This window comes from Arachis stenosperma, chromosome 3 (genome assembly GCF_014773155.1).
Source record: "Arachis stenosperma cultivar V10309 chromosome 3, arast.V10309.gnm1.PFL2, whole genome shotgun sequence".
Taxonomy (NCBI): domain Eukaryota; kingdom Viridiplantae; phylum Streptophyta; class Magnoliopsida; order Fabales; family Fabaceae; genus Arachis; species Arachis stenosperma.
This window is the reverse complement of record NC_080379.1, coordinates 17,437,481-17,451,784: the sequence shown is the minus strand read 5'-3', so window position 1 is coordinate 17,451,784 and position 14,304 is coordinate 17,437,481. Positions and strand designations below refer to the sequence as shown.

Here is a 14,304-nt window from a genome sequence, read left to right as displayed (position 1 = left end):
TTTAAAAAATAAATTAATTTTATTACCCATAATATCAATATCTTTTAGAGCTCTAGTTTGGTCCTTAAAATTTTTAATATTTATTAAAATAGTTTTTAATTTTTTTTTAAAGTTAGAGTGAAATTTAAATCTGAGACTTCTAGATAAAAATGGAAAAATTATATCATTTGAGTTATAACTAATTGATAAAATAGTCTCTGACTTTCAAAAATAATTAAATTAGTACTTCAATTTATAAATTGTAAATTTTTGTCGTTTCTAATTCAACTACCATTAACACAATGTTAATATGAAATGTTAGCATTAATAATTTTTTTTAATTTTTTTATAATTAATTGTGGATATTTTAATCCTTTAAGAATGAATATTATTTTCTTATTGATGTCACTCATCGATCATGTGCTCTTAAATTATAGTCATAATGAATAACTTTTTTTATTAATATAAAAAATAAAATAATAAACAGAAAGTATTTTAAATGTGAATTTAGGGTTGCTTTTATTATAATAGTAGAACATAAATATGTAATATCGGTGTATAAAATTCTGCAAATTGTCTTACTATAAAATAGTATTTCAATGAAATGGGGGTGTACCCGTAAAAAATTTCAATGCTCAATTATAATAGTATAAAAAGTATGATAAAATCTTATATGAATATATTGCAAATTATGGGCCGAAGCTAGCATAGTTTTAAAAGCAGAGTTGAAATTTAGCATAAAATAATTGAAAAAAATGCATATAATATGAAATTTGATGAAGATATAGAGTATAGACAAGAAAATGAGATCAAAGTTGTGGTAGAGCTAGGTACAAAAGATTTGATATAGCAGAAAGAAGAGTATATTGTACTAAAAGCAGAGGTGTTTGATTAATTTGTCTGAAGCTAGTATTTTGCAATTGCCACTCTTCTCAGCATATATAGGACCCTACATAGCCCAATCAATGGCCAAGAGGGCATAGTCCCAATCCAATTAAATGAAGACATTCACGTGTCACATGGGACCAACATAAACCACAACCCCACCCAACTTGTTTGGAATATAATCCAATTCTTCTCTTCCTCCTAGTCCTTCTCATCCAATCTCATTCTAGGATTCGCGATGTTTACCTCTCCAAACCAATTCACTCAACTCAATTTGATGGTTGAATTAAATTGTTATCTAACGATTCTCAATTATAAACTTCTAACTGCACTTGAATTTTTACCTTAATTGTTACGGCAAACTATTGAGACATTATTCTATCACAAATTCTTAAGTACTAAGGGAAATCAACTCAAACTAATGGAAATTACGAATGGAAATTTAAGAATTTGGATTGGATATCAAAATTGTAAGCAAAGAAAGGCTTAATTTTGTGATTGGAATTGAATAATGTCCTATGTACAGGGTACAGGAATGAGGAATAGTTATAAGAGTTTGTAAGAACCATGATATGCACTGTAACAAAAAGAAAGGACTGATTCCTAAATCGGGAAAAGCATATCCTTAAATGAACAGCAACTTGGGAACACATGTCGTTGAGATTATTATTGGAATAATATTACTATTCTATGTGGTAACTACTGTTTAAGAGTATTCAGAGTTTGATTGAGATCTCTCTCCTTTACTTTGCTTTTCCATATATATGATCCCTTAGGCTTAGCTTCTTAAAAAGGGTAGAAAGAAAGAAAGAATCAAGAAGCAAGTAAAAAAGAAAAAAAAAAAAGAAAAAAGAATCTCAAAACTCTCTAATTTAGTTTCCAAAGTAGACAGTCTTCATACGCATTCTCTCCAATGACTGAATAAGAGTTGACTCAGCCACCATCACCACTTCACAAAAAACCTCTTTAAATTCACCTCCAAACCTTAACTTCAACCCTCACTCCCTCACTTTTCTTCTTCTTCTTCTTCTTCTTCTTCTTCTTCTTCTTCTTCTTCTAATCCCTTTTCCTTTGAACAACAACAACTACCAAAGTTTCTATCTATTCTTTCCTTCAACTCTAACTAGTAATAAACAAACATTGAAAAGAAAATGAATATTATTCCGTTCCTTAGAAGCTTCACAATCTTGTTCCTTAGTTGTGTAACCATTATTACTAGGTTTGATTGGTGCTTTTCAAGCATCACAAGTTCTTCTTTTTCTTTGAATGCAGTTGGTGGTGGACACTTCAGTTTTGATGAAACTAGCCTCAGAAATGCAGCTAAAGACTTTGGAAACAGGTTCCAATACCAACCAATAGCAGTTATGAATCCAGAATCAGTTTCTGACATTGCCAACACCATCAAGCATGTGTGGCTCATGGGACCCACTTCTCACCTAACTGTTGCTGCAAGAGGCCATGCCCACTCTCTCCAAGGTCAGGCTCAAGCTCCCAATGGAATTGTCATCAACATGGAATCTCTTAAGCTACCTGGAATGCACCTACATCTAGGAGCAGATTCTGATTCTGATTCAGATTCATATTCTGATTCTCCTTATGTTGATGTTTCCGGTGGTGAGTTGTGGATAAACATCTTGCATGAGACTCTTAGGTTTGGTTTAACACCGAGATCATGGACGGACTATTTACATCTTACCGTCGGCGGCACGCTCTCCAATGCCGGCGTAAGCGGCCAGGCGTTCCGCCACGGTCCTCAGATCAGTAATGTTCAGCAGCTTGAGATTGTTACAGGTTTGTAGATTGGTTAGTTCTCGTTGCATTGTAATTAATAATAAAGAAAAAAAACCGTTGAATATTGCTGCATCCGCGATACTTTTAAGTCTTATCTTGTTAAGACAGCAGTATTGCGGCTGCAACCAAAATTCAACGGTCAAGAGAAAAGAAGAATCAAATTTTATAACCACCACAACAACTAACGTTTTTGTCTCTATAGAAACTTTCTCATGCTTCTTTTAAGATTTCTTGTTTTGTTGATTACTTGACCATGGGGACAAGCAAGATTATTTTATTTTATTTTTATATATTTTTTTCTGTTTTGGTGCAGGAACAGGGCAAGTGGTAAACTGCTCCAAGGATGAGAATGGTGAACTGTTTCACAGTGTGTTAGGGGGTCTTGGGCAGTTTGGCATTATAACAAGGGCAAGAATTTTACTTGAACCAGCACCTACCATGGTGAAATGGATCAGAGTGTTGTATTCAGATTTTACAGCATTCACAAGAGACCAAGAGAAACTGATATCTTCAGAGAACAATAATGCATTTGATTACATTGAAGGTTTTGTGATAATAAACAGAACTGGTCTCCTTAATAATTGGAGATCAACCTTTAATCCTCAAGATCCAATTCAAGCTAATCAGTTCAAGTCAGATGGAAGAACCCTCTTCTGCCTAGAATTAGCCAAGTATTTCAATCCACAAGATATCGATTTCGTAAACGAGGTGAGGTGACTACAAATGTAATCAAAATTTAAAACCAGTAGTTGAAACATATGAACTCACTAACACTAATAATGTGTTTGATTTTGTTTGTTAATGTAGGAAGTTGAGAAGCATTTGTCTTATCTGCACTATATTGAATCAACACTGTTCCTAACAGAAGTAACATATGTAGAGTTCTTAGACAGAGTGCATGTATCAGAGTTGAAGCTCCGTTCAAAAGGGTTGTGGGATGTTCCACACCCATGGCTCAATCTCTTTGTACCAAGAAGCAATATACACAAGTTTGCAGAAGTTGTCTTTGGGAATATCCTAACTGAAACCAGCAATGGCCCTGTCCTTATCTATCCAGTAAATAAATCAAAGTAATCAATCAATCATTCGATACTAACTTACTAGACTGCGTCTGTATTCTGCCATTCTGTAACAGAAAGGCAGAATTCAAACGCGGTCTAATAAGAGAAAAAGAATAGTAAAAGAAGATATTAATAATAATAATGTTGTTGTTGGTATAGGTGGGACAATAGAAGCTCAGTTGTGACACCAGATGAAGAAGTGTTTTACTTAGTGGGAATTTTAGCATCTGCAGTGGGAGATTCAAGTGGAAATGATGGGATAGAGCACATAGAAGGTGAGAACAGAAGGATATTGGAGTACTGTGAAAGAAACAATCTTGGAGTGAAGCAGTACTTGCCCCACTATAACACACAGGAGGAATGGAAGGCCCACTTTGGTCCAAAGTGGGAGTCTTTTCTGCAAAGAAAATCTGTTTATGACCCTTTGGCTATTCTGGCTCCAGGCCAAAGAATATTTCAAAAAGCAATAAACTTCTCATGACCACATTATTATTATTTATCATCATAATATATATAATATAATATGAATAGGAAAAGCCTTCATCATGGCATTATGTGAACAAAATTGACTACACTGCTGCTGACTGCTGAGTGTAGCACCAAGACACCATTGTCCGGCTCAGATTTGGTCAACATATATAAGGTGTCAAATATTAATTCCAACACATCAATTGCTATAGGGCCTTCCATACAAATTTTATTATCACAATATCAGCCACATTCAATGTACATATCAAACTTCTTTGCTTACGACATCAATTCACCAATTTGGTCTCCAAAACTGTAACTGTCATTTACTTTAGTGTCTAAAATTACATATATTTTTAGCTCATCTCAATTTTATTGGCATGCAATATTAAATGATGTATTACCAATTTTTATATTAATATTTCATAATATTAAACCATGATGTAATTGGTTCATCATTAAACGTTCTTTATTAAGTATGATGTGTTATATGCTTTGTCAATCAAATAAATATGAGCTCTGAATTTTTTCTATTTCATATAAATCACTCAAATTTAGAATTAAAGCTACAAAATTTAAAGAGTTACACTCTTTACTTTTTTCGAAATATATTAGTATTTGTCAATATAATTACAGAACATGATAATAACATCTTAATATTTGATTGGCCAAAAGCTAAAAGAAGTTCTAAAATAGAATAAATTTGTGATTTTTGAAGCAAAGTAAGCCTAAAATGGAAAAAGATGTATTAAAAGCAAGGATAGCATAAAATGGAGCAATATCTTACAATTGAAGAAAAATCTATGATAATGTGTCAGAATTAGAATTATATTAGAGAGGGACATAGGAAACTCAATAATGGGGGGCTTATAGTCCATTTATATTACACACTAACTGAAAGACACATCAGCAAGTGAAAGCTGCATCTCAACTTCACCACTTGTGGATTTCTGAATTCTGGTTTTGACACCACCACTCACCAGACAATACCACCAAAAACACAAAGCTTTCCACGTTAGATGAGACCACAATGAATATATCATCTCATAAAGACTTTCTTCTTCTATTGGCATCAAAGTTGAAACCACCACTCAACAAAGATGTACTCAAAATATAATCTTTTTCAGTTACAAAATAAGAAAGCAAGGAAACTACTTTCCAAGGAGCACAATGCACAAATTAAAGGACTCTTTTCATTTAATTTGCTAGAGTCCCCAAAAGGTGGACCTGTACCTACCCTTGATAAGAAAATAAGAAATTATGTACTTTATGGAAAGTTGAAGATAAATGATGAATTGCATGTTGCACATGTGCCCTATGAATTGAAGATCTACCATCATCATGCATGCTAATCCTAAATCCTAATCATGGTAGTAAAAATATTTCCTATGGTTGTGATTTTCACCCATAAGCATAAAGAGAGATGGTGTCATATGGTGCATGTGTTGTTCTGTGTTTATATTGAAATTCAAGTTAGATTTAGAAATGTTAATTGTGTTAAAAGAGATAGATACAAAACTCCATTGAATTATGCAGCTGTGTTTGGAAGAGAAATTGAGATTGAGATAAAAGATACAATAAAGAAGAGTCAATAAATATACAAGATTTAATTATATTTTAGTATTATATTTAGTTTAAGATAATATAGATATAAAATAAAAATATTTAATTATTAAACAAATATTGTTAAAATTTTAGTCTATTTTTTCATGAAATTACAGTAAAACTTTTTAAAAATACTAATTAAAAAGACTAAATTTTGTGTCACAAAACTAAAATTTTAGTTTTAATATCTGGTCATTAAATATAAAATTGAATCTTAATTTTTTAATCCCTATTCAAATCTTTTAAAACAAATACTACCTACATGTCCTCACTTAATATTTGGTAGACTCCACTCTTAGTGATAATTAAATATAAATCCGTATCCGATAAAATAAAGAGTGCAATGCTATGTGATTTATTGTTAGAATAATAAATAAATTTTGTTTTTGCTTTTATAAAAAAATGTATTTTATTTTAATATTTTAACAAAATATAATTAATCTAATTGGCATGTTTTTATTCCAACTATTCATTTAAACCTAACAAAATAAAGATTCAATATCTATTTAGTTAATAAAAAGTGTAGTATTTTTTATTAGTAGAAATTTAAGTGCAGTTAGAAGTTATTAATCGAAAACAGTTATATAATAATTTGCTTAAATTTATTAAATTATTTAATAATATTTTAATTATTAATTTTACATAAAATTAAATGCATCTGAATTTTTATTTTTTTTTATTTAATAAAAATATTTAAGGATAAGAACTTTTTGTCTTGATTTTTGAACACCCATTTTTATTTTCCCTTACTTTTGTCGCACCTAATTTTTTAGTGGGTTGCTGCCTTTTTTTTCCTGCTCAAAAGGTCTGCATTTTCATAGTATCTATTTTTTACAAAAATATTATTTTGACTATGGGCCTATTCTCGCCATATCGGCCCAAATAATAATCTTGTAATTAAGGTACAAAAACTCAAAATTCAATTTTGGTTTAGTTCAACCATGGGCCGAATGTGATATTTACAAAATTAAATCCATTTTCATCAGAATTTTTTTATTTAAACTAACAAAATATAATATTTATTAAAATGTATAACGTGTAGATAAATTACGATTTTAAATACCCATTACACATTCGGGTATACAGACCAATAAATATTAAGTACACAATCTGAGAACTGTGTACCCGAGATATGACATAGTTAAAAAAAAAAAAATACAATTACACTTGGGATGTCTATAATATGTGAATGTATACTTATTTAAATAATTTAAATTTTTAAAATTATAAAAGTTTTAATTTAAAATTTAGATAAATATAATTTAAATTAATTATTTAATTCAGTCTAATACAAATAAACATACTCGTGTTATTATATTTGTATAGTTAATTATGTTTATATATTTAATTTTAAAAAAATAACGATTAAAATTTTTAAATTAAAAAATTAAAAATTTTAAATTTTAAATACATTTAATATATGTACAAAACTAATTTAAAATTTGATAATGGATATAATATTTTAGATAATGTTGTGTTGGTTTGATTTTTATTATTTTTATTTCATTTAAATTCATTTAAATAATTTAAAATTACAAAATTTTTAAAATACGAGTATATTTATTTGTATTAGTTTGAATTAAATTGTTAATTTAAATTATATTCCTCTAAATTTTAATTCAAAATTTTATAATTTTAAATTTTTTGAATAAGTATACATATATTTTAGATATACTAATTAAAATTTTTATATGACCATATCCAAGATATTTGGCTTTTTTTTTTTTGACAGAAGAAAACATATCATTCAAAGGAAAGCCAAACGGCACTTACAGATAATAGAGATAAATTAGATCTAAAGTTAGAGAAGATGATTAGATAAATTCTATGCTGAACTATAAACTAAAAGTAAGCCCAACGTTCGATTACAAAGAATCTTAACTAGTAGAAACATAGACAGATCTGAATCTCTATGATTTCTAAATCAACACTAAAAGTGATGCAACATGTTGAAAAATCTGTTCTTCTTCTCTGTTTAAAGTCGAATCCTCCTCTAGTCTGAAGATATTTCCATGAACAACAAGTGAACTTCAGTGTATACTCCAAAATCTGATAGATCTGTACCAACGTACCCACACTACCCATAAAGGGAGGACAATAAACCACCACAAAAGGAGAGAAAATACACCACAAAGGGATATTAAAAAACAGAAATTAAAACAAAATAAAAGATAAACAGAAAGGCGTAGGGAAAGAAGCAAAGGAGATAAAGAAAGAATAAAAGGATTGGGGGGAGGAAAAAAAAAGAAAGTAAGAAGAGAAACAGAGTTAAACAAAGAAAACTGAAAGAAACCAAAAGAAGAAAAAAAGAGAGAGAATATAGTAAGAAGAAGGAGAAGGGAGAGGGAAAGGGGGGAGGGAGGCCACCACCTTACCAAGATAGCGGTGGCGGCGACAGCCTCCCTCTTGGACGCCACAAGGATAAAAAGGCTTCAACCCTAGCAGAGAGAGCTATCTCAAGACCGAAAAGAAAGAGGTTTTTTGCAAGCATCGGTATTGGCAGGTATCTAAGGGTGACAGAAGGTATTTGGCCTTCAGTTTATATACAACTATGTAATTGAATATATTTTAGGTGTAACCGTATTTTTTAAACTGTGTCATATCTCAAAAATACAGTCTTCAATTTTTAAAATCACTTGATTAAAAGATTGATTCTCCTTCTGTTTTGTCTTTGAGCTTCTCTTTCAATAATTTTCTAGTAATATTATCTTCAGCTCCCATAACAAACTGTCCATATAAGAGATTCGCTAAAGCTCATGCTGGGGTAGGATCTTGAAGAAGCTTTTGAGTTGCTTCAATGGTCGGAGAAAAAAATACAATACAGATGTAATTTGAATTAATTACTCTAAAAGTAGCAATGGAAGTGAGAGGACGAGATACAGAGCACTAAGACAACCAATGATTAAATTTGGAATTAGAGTTCATTCACTTAAGCTGCGTTTGGTTTGTGTATGTATTAAGACATAGACATTGAGACATAGACACTTGAGACATAGACATAAAATATTTGTGTTTGTGTATAGTGTTTAGATATAACAGACATGACATTAGAATAGTGTCTAATATTGTGTTTGTTATAAAGAATAAGACACTACATAATTAATAAAAGATCATTTTCTCCTTATAATTTAAATTAAAAATTAAATAATTAAAAAAACTACTTCAGGAATCCCAAATTGGCTTTGAGGGTTTCTCGCCCCTCACTCCTTCTCTGGGTGCATCTCTGTGTGATTCTCCTCCTCCTCCTTCTTCTTCTTAGTTTTTTCTTCTTCCTCTTCTTCTTCTTCCACCTCTTAATTGTTGGGCGTGTGTTTGCAGGTCCATTTAGCCAGTGGTGCTTTCACAGAGCATTGCTCATCGATGAAAAGTGCCATATATTGATATTTGGTTTTATTTATTACCATCGAAATACTCTGGAGGTGTCACTCTCTTTCTCTAAATTCATATCAATGGTTTTTTGTTACTTTCTACAGAGCATATGATGAGTTCTTGGTACCATAAAAGTGTATTAGTTACAAAGTTAACAATTTCTCATTGCTTCTCAAAGTATAATGAATATAAAATTATCTTGATAAGGGTTAAAAACTTAAAATGCTATTGCATCTTGTATGACCATTTAGGGTGAATACTACAAATTCAATGAAAAAATTTTATAATTAGCTAAAATTTTACAAATAATATTCAAAATTAATTAACTTCTGTACTCATAGGACTTCTTTAAGCATATAATTCTTATTTTATATATATGTGTGATCCTTGCCACTATCGCATTCTTGAATATTAATATAGTCTCAAAAGCATTCTAAGGACCATTAACCAAGAATCTGACAAGGTAATCAATTTAATTTCATAGGAGATTACAATCTTCAAACTCTATAATTTTATATATATGGCAAAATGATCCTTACATCAATAGTGAAAATTAAGCTTAAATTTTTACAATCATCTTTATAATAAGCTAGGTTAATTTTGAATTCAAGACCCAAGTTCTTGTTTACTGTTGGGAGTATCTACAAGGCTCCACCACTAATGGTGAAGACAATATTGACAGGAAAATTGCAAGCTCGTTGGTGTGGCAAAAGTTGATCTGTCGATGATTTTTTCATGAATTTTTTCCTTGCCCTTTCAACTGAGTGCCTTGCTCACCTTAATGCTGTGATCTCAATGATATTATCTAATGCATCTTGTCTTAATAGCAGTGTGTTCACTCTTCGACTAATCGAAGAATGACCCTGCCTTCTATTCCCAATATACATATATAAAATAACTAAAAATAACAGCATTAACGTGTCAAATTGCATTCTCATAATCCAGTGATATTCAACACATAGCTTAATTTGTTCAATACGATCCATCATCACTTCCTAAGAAACAATAACAAGTAAATACATAAATGAAGAACTCTAATAATTTGTACAAATAGGAAAAACGCACAATTAAACTAAAAATAGGAAAAATACTTATTACATAAGCATATGTAATTTTATTAAGTAGCGATGAACAAAATAGAAAAGATATGATTGAAATCTAATTAAATACATATCAATAAAAATATCAGTTAAAAATAATTAAGAGTTTTAATATGTAATTTTATTAAGTAAAAGAAAGAAAATAATACTTTGAAATAGGTGATTGATAACTTTCTAAAACAAAATTGACTCTGACTACTATCACAATGAAAAAAGATCCAAACGTGTAAATTAATATGTCAATTTCTACAAACAATTATCATCCAATTTACTCGATTTCTACAACATATAATACAAACATTTTGATCAACAACTTAGTAAGCATATTATAAGCAATTTTATAGACACAATACAAATAAATTGTCCTCTTTGAATTAGACACATAGCTTTTTCTATTATTTTTCCTTTTCGATTAGGAAAAATAACTTATTAAACTTCAAAATGCTTTGAAACAACCACCACCGAAATTATCCATTGTCTACTGAAGAAATCAAATGAAAATAAAATGAGTAATTATAAAGAATTTATGGGTGTACCTATAATTCGATCAGCCATATACCCAAACTTCAATCAGTAATAACACATCTTATCAATAATCAAAATTATATATATATATATATATATATATATATATATATATATATATATATATATAACAAGAGAAAAATACTAGAGGCAACAAGACAAAGCACAGCTAGGAAGAGGCTAATGCGGCTGCGGGATGGAGAGGCAAAGGCGGTGGAGTAGTGATGATTAGATTTTTTGACGGTTTAGAATTCACAAATGAATTCTCGTTGCAAGTATAGTTTCTAAACCAATCACTAATCCTTTCATACAAAAAGTTGTTTGTCACTAAAACAAACCCCTAAATTTATAAACCGAAGTATTGGACCTCGGGTCGTTCTCCCTAGGAATTACAATAAAGTGTCTTGTTATTGGTTGTGAGTTATTTTGGGGTTTTGATAAGAAGCATGAAAGATAAATGACAAGAAAGTAAACTAAGGCCTAAAAAGATCTTGACAAGGGTTGGTGGTCAAAGATCTCTATCCTAATCACTAACCACAATATGAGAATTGGCAAGGATTAATCTCACTAAACCATCCTCTAACTAATAGTAAAGGAAAGTCAAATGAGCTATATCAATCCTAGTCCATAAGTCCTAACTCTCCACTAATTCAATTAGTGAGAACTAGAGTCGAGGGCTCCCAATCATCAATCACTTGGACATTAGTAACTCAAGAGGTCCTAAGTTACCTTTCCAAGCCAAGAGTATAAAATTCTACTCTAAAATCCAACCAAGCATTTCATCAAACACTTGGAAGGCATAAAAGGAAAGCATAGTAAAATTGCAAGAAAAGTAAATCTACACTAATCAATTGCAAGGAATTAAACAACAACAAATCAAATGAACACAATTATTATGAATTACCTCTAATTGAATTGAAAGAGAATAGGAGGAACAAAAGTAGATCCACAACAAAGCATAAGAACAACATAAAGGAAATTACAAAAAAAGAATAGAGGAAGATGAATGTAACAACAAAGAATTGGGAAGTAGAAGTAGAAGGAAACTAAGATAAAAACCTAGATCTAAGAACTAAACCTAATCCTAATTCTAGAGAGAAGTGAGAGCTTCTCTCTCTAAACTTCTAAACTAAACTAATGGTAACTAACTTAATGGTAAAAGTATGTTGATTCCCCTTCAATCTTTGGCTTAAATAGCATCATAAATGAGTTGGATTGGGCCCACAAGGCTTCTAAAATTGCTGGCCACGTTGTGCTTTAAGTGAACCAGGTTGCAGCAACGGCGCGTGCGCGTACTATGCGCGTGCGCGCCACCATACGTGTGGAAACTATGGCACATCTTATATCGTTTCGAAGTCCCGGATGTTAGCTTTCTAACCCAACTAGAACCGTTTTATTTGGACCTCTGTAGCTCAAGTTATGGTCGTTTAAGTGCGAAGAGGTCGGCTTGACAGCTTTCCGGTTCTTTCATTTCTTCATGAGTTCTCCAACTTTTCATGCTTCTTTCTTCATTCCCTTGATCCAATCTTTGCCTCCTAAATCTTAAATCACTTAACAAACATATCAAGGCATCTAATGGAATCAAGGAGAATTAGATTTAGCTATTTTAAGACCTAAAAAGCATGTTTTCACTCTTAAGCACAATTAAAGGAGAAGTTATAAAACCATGCTATTTCAATGGATAAATGTGGGTAAAAGGTTATAAAATCCCTTAAATCAAGCACAAGATAAACCCTACAAATGGGGTTTATCAACCTCCCCACACTTAAACCAAGCATGCCCTCATGCTAAAACCAAGAATGAAGTAAGGGTATGGCATTTATTCAATGGAAACTAACTAAATGCAATCCACCTATATGCAACTATCTACATGAATGCAATTGCTTAGTTAAAATAAATCAATCTCCAAGAAGCATATATGCACAAGGGCTAAGGACTAGCAAGTTTAATCCACAATTGAATTGAGTTATTAAATATTTTTACAAACTTGCATGAAAAGTGATGATTGTAGGTGGAAATATGAAATTGAGTATCAAACCCTCACCGAATGTGTTTGCACTCTATTCGCTCAAGTGTTTAGGGTTGATTCACTCAATTCTCTTCTAATCATGCTTTCCAAGATTTGTTTTTCTTCTAACAATCAACAAATATTTCATGCATGCATACAAGTATCATGAGGTCTTTTCTTTAGGTTGTAATGGGGCTAGGGTCAAGGTAGGATGCATATTTGGTTAAGTGAGCTTGAAATTTGAATCTTTGATAAGCTTAAACTTCCCACCTAACCTATGGCATCCTATACAATTAAGTTCTAACCTAAATACCCATTCTTCTCATTTTTTTTCCACATACTCATGTATCCCTTTTCATTTCACAACACTTATGCATTGATCTTATTGAGCTTCACTTTGGGGCATTTTATCCCCTTTTTATTATTTTTCTTCTTTTTCTTTTTTTTTTCTATATTTTTTTTCTTTTCCATATTATTTTTTTTCTTTTTCTTTTGTTTTTCTCATTTTTTTTCTATATACAAGAATCTCAATGCATAAGGTTTTACATTTGATCAATACATGAGTATGTACCAATTCCCCAATATAAAAATACAAAACACAAACACCCTTTTATCCCAACCAATGTCCCAAAATTTTCCCACTCTTGGATGACACTCACACTCACTAGCCTAAGCCAATCAAAGATCCAAATAAAGGACATTCATTGTTTTCCGCTTTAAGGCTTGTAATGTGCTAAATTAAGAACAAAGTGGGTTAAGCATAGGCTCAAATTTGGCTAACAAGGAAGATAAAAGGTAAGGCCATTTGGGTAAGTGAGCTAATGAAATGATGGCCTCAATCATATAAATGCATGAATACACAAAATAATGGACATAAAGAATCAAACAAAGCAAAGATTACAATCATAGAAAGAGAATAATGCACACAAGAAGGAAAAATAAGTGGTTATAAGATGTAACCACACTATTAGGCTCAAATCTCACTTGCTTGTGTTCTTAGCTTAAAAATATGATCCACAATATATATAATTCAAGAAAGTTCTATGAAAAAGTTTTCACTCAAATCAATTGAGGTGCCCTATAGATAGAAATCTTGAAAAAATTTCATTATTTTGACTAAGCTTATTGTGTATATGTATGCAAAAATAAGAAAATGCAAGTAAAAATCCTAAAAACCTAGAATGAAATGCACAAGTGTTAGGATTAAAAATTTGTCACCCAAAATCGCTGGCCGGTCGGACGACCCCCACACTTAAAAGTTTGCACCGTCCTTGGTGCATTCAAAGATGAGCAAGGGGGTACGGCGACTCTCCGGATTGCTACGTGTTCCTAGTCTTGCTTTCGTTATTGCTTGTGGTGCATTCATCATGAAAAACAAAAATATAACACCATAAGATGAGACAATACAAAAGCAAGGAAGCATACTTTGTTGGAGTGAGGTAAATCACTAGAATGCGGTGAGTGAATTAATGTGACATTAGTGACAAATAAGTGTGTGAATTCTAAATTGCGC

General features: G+C 31.2%; 1 protein-coding gene across 2 annotated transcripts; it reads left to right on the top strand.

Annotated features, from left to right (window-relative positions):
* The first annotated feature begins 1,767 nt into the window (after positions 1-1,767).
* Positions 1,768-4,445, top strand: LOC130970706 (cytokinin dehydrogenase 6-like). 2 transcript variants are annotated; one of them, XM_057896871.1, is made up of 4 exons: positions 1,768-2,655; positions 2,969-3,363; positions 3,463-3,711; positions 3,876-4,128. In XM_057896871.1, the coding sequence occupies exons 1-4, from the start codon at positions 2,016-2,018 to the stop codon at positions 3,885-3,887; spliced, it is 1,296 nt and encodes a 431-aa protein (XP_057752854.1). In that variant the 5' UTR covers positions 1,768-2,015; the 3' UTR covers positions 3,888-4,128. The 2 variants fall into 2 exon arrangements, with proteins under 2 accessions (XP_057752854.1, XP_057752853.1); XM_057896870.1 differs by having other exon boundaries at positions 1,792-2,655; positions 3,463-3,725; positions 3,876-4,445.
* Positions 4,446-14,304: the final 9,859 nt, after the last annotated feature.

What these genes read in the sequence shown, in the direction of transcription:
- LOC130970706 (XM_057896870.1), top strand. Translation starts at nt 2,016, where the DNA reads ATGAATATTATTCCGTTCCTTAGAAGCTTCACAATCTTGTTCCTTAGT. An exon ending in GCAGCTTGAGATTGTTACAG is followed by an intron (nt 2,656 to 2,968) that starts GTTTGTAGATTG and finishes GTTTTGGTGCAG; the next exon opens with GAACAGGGCAAGTGGTAAAC. An exon ending in ATATCGATTTCGTAAACGAG is followed by an intron (nt 3,364 to 3,462) that starts GTGAGGTGACTA and finishes TTGTTAATGTAG; the next exon opens with GAAGTTGAGAAGCATTTGTC.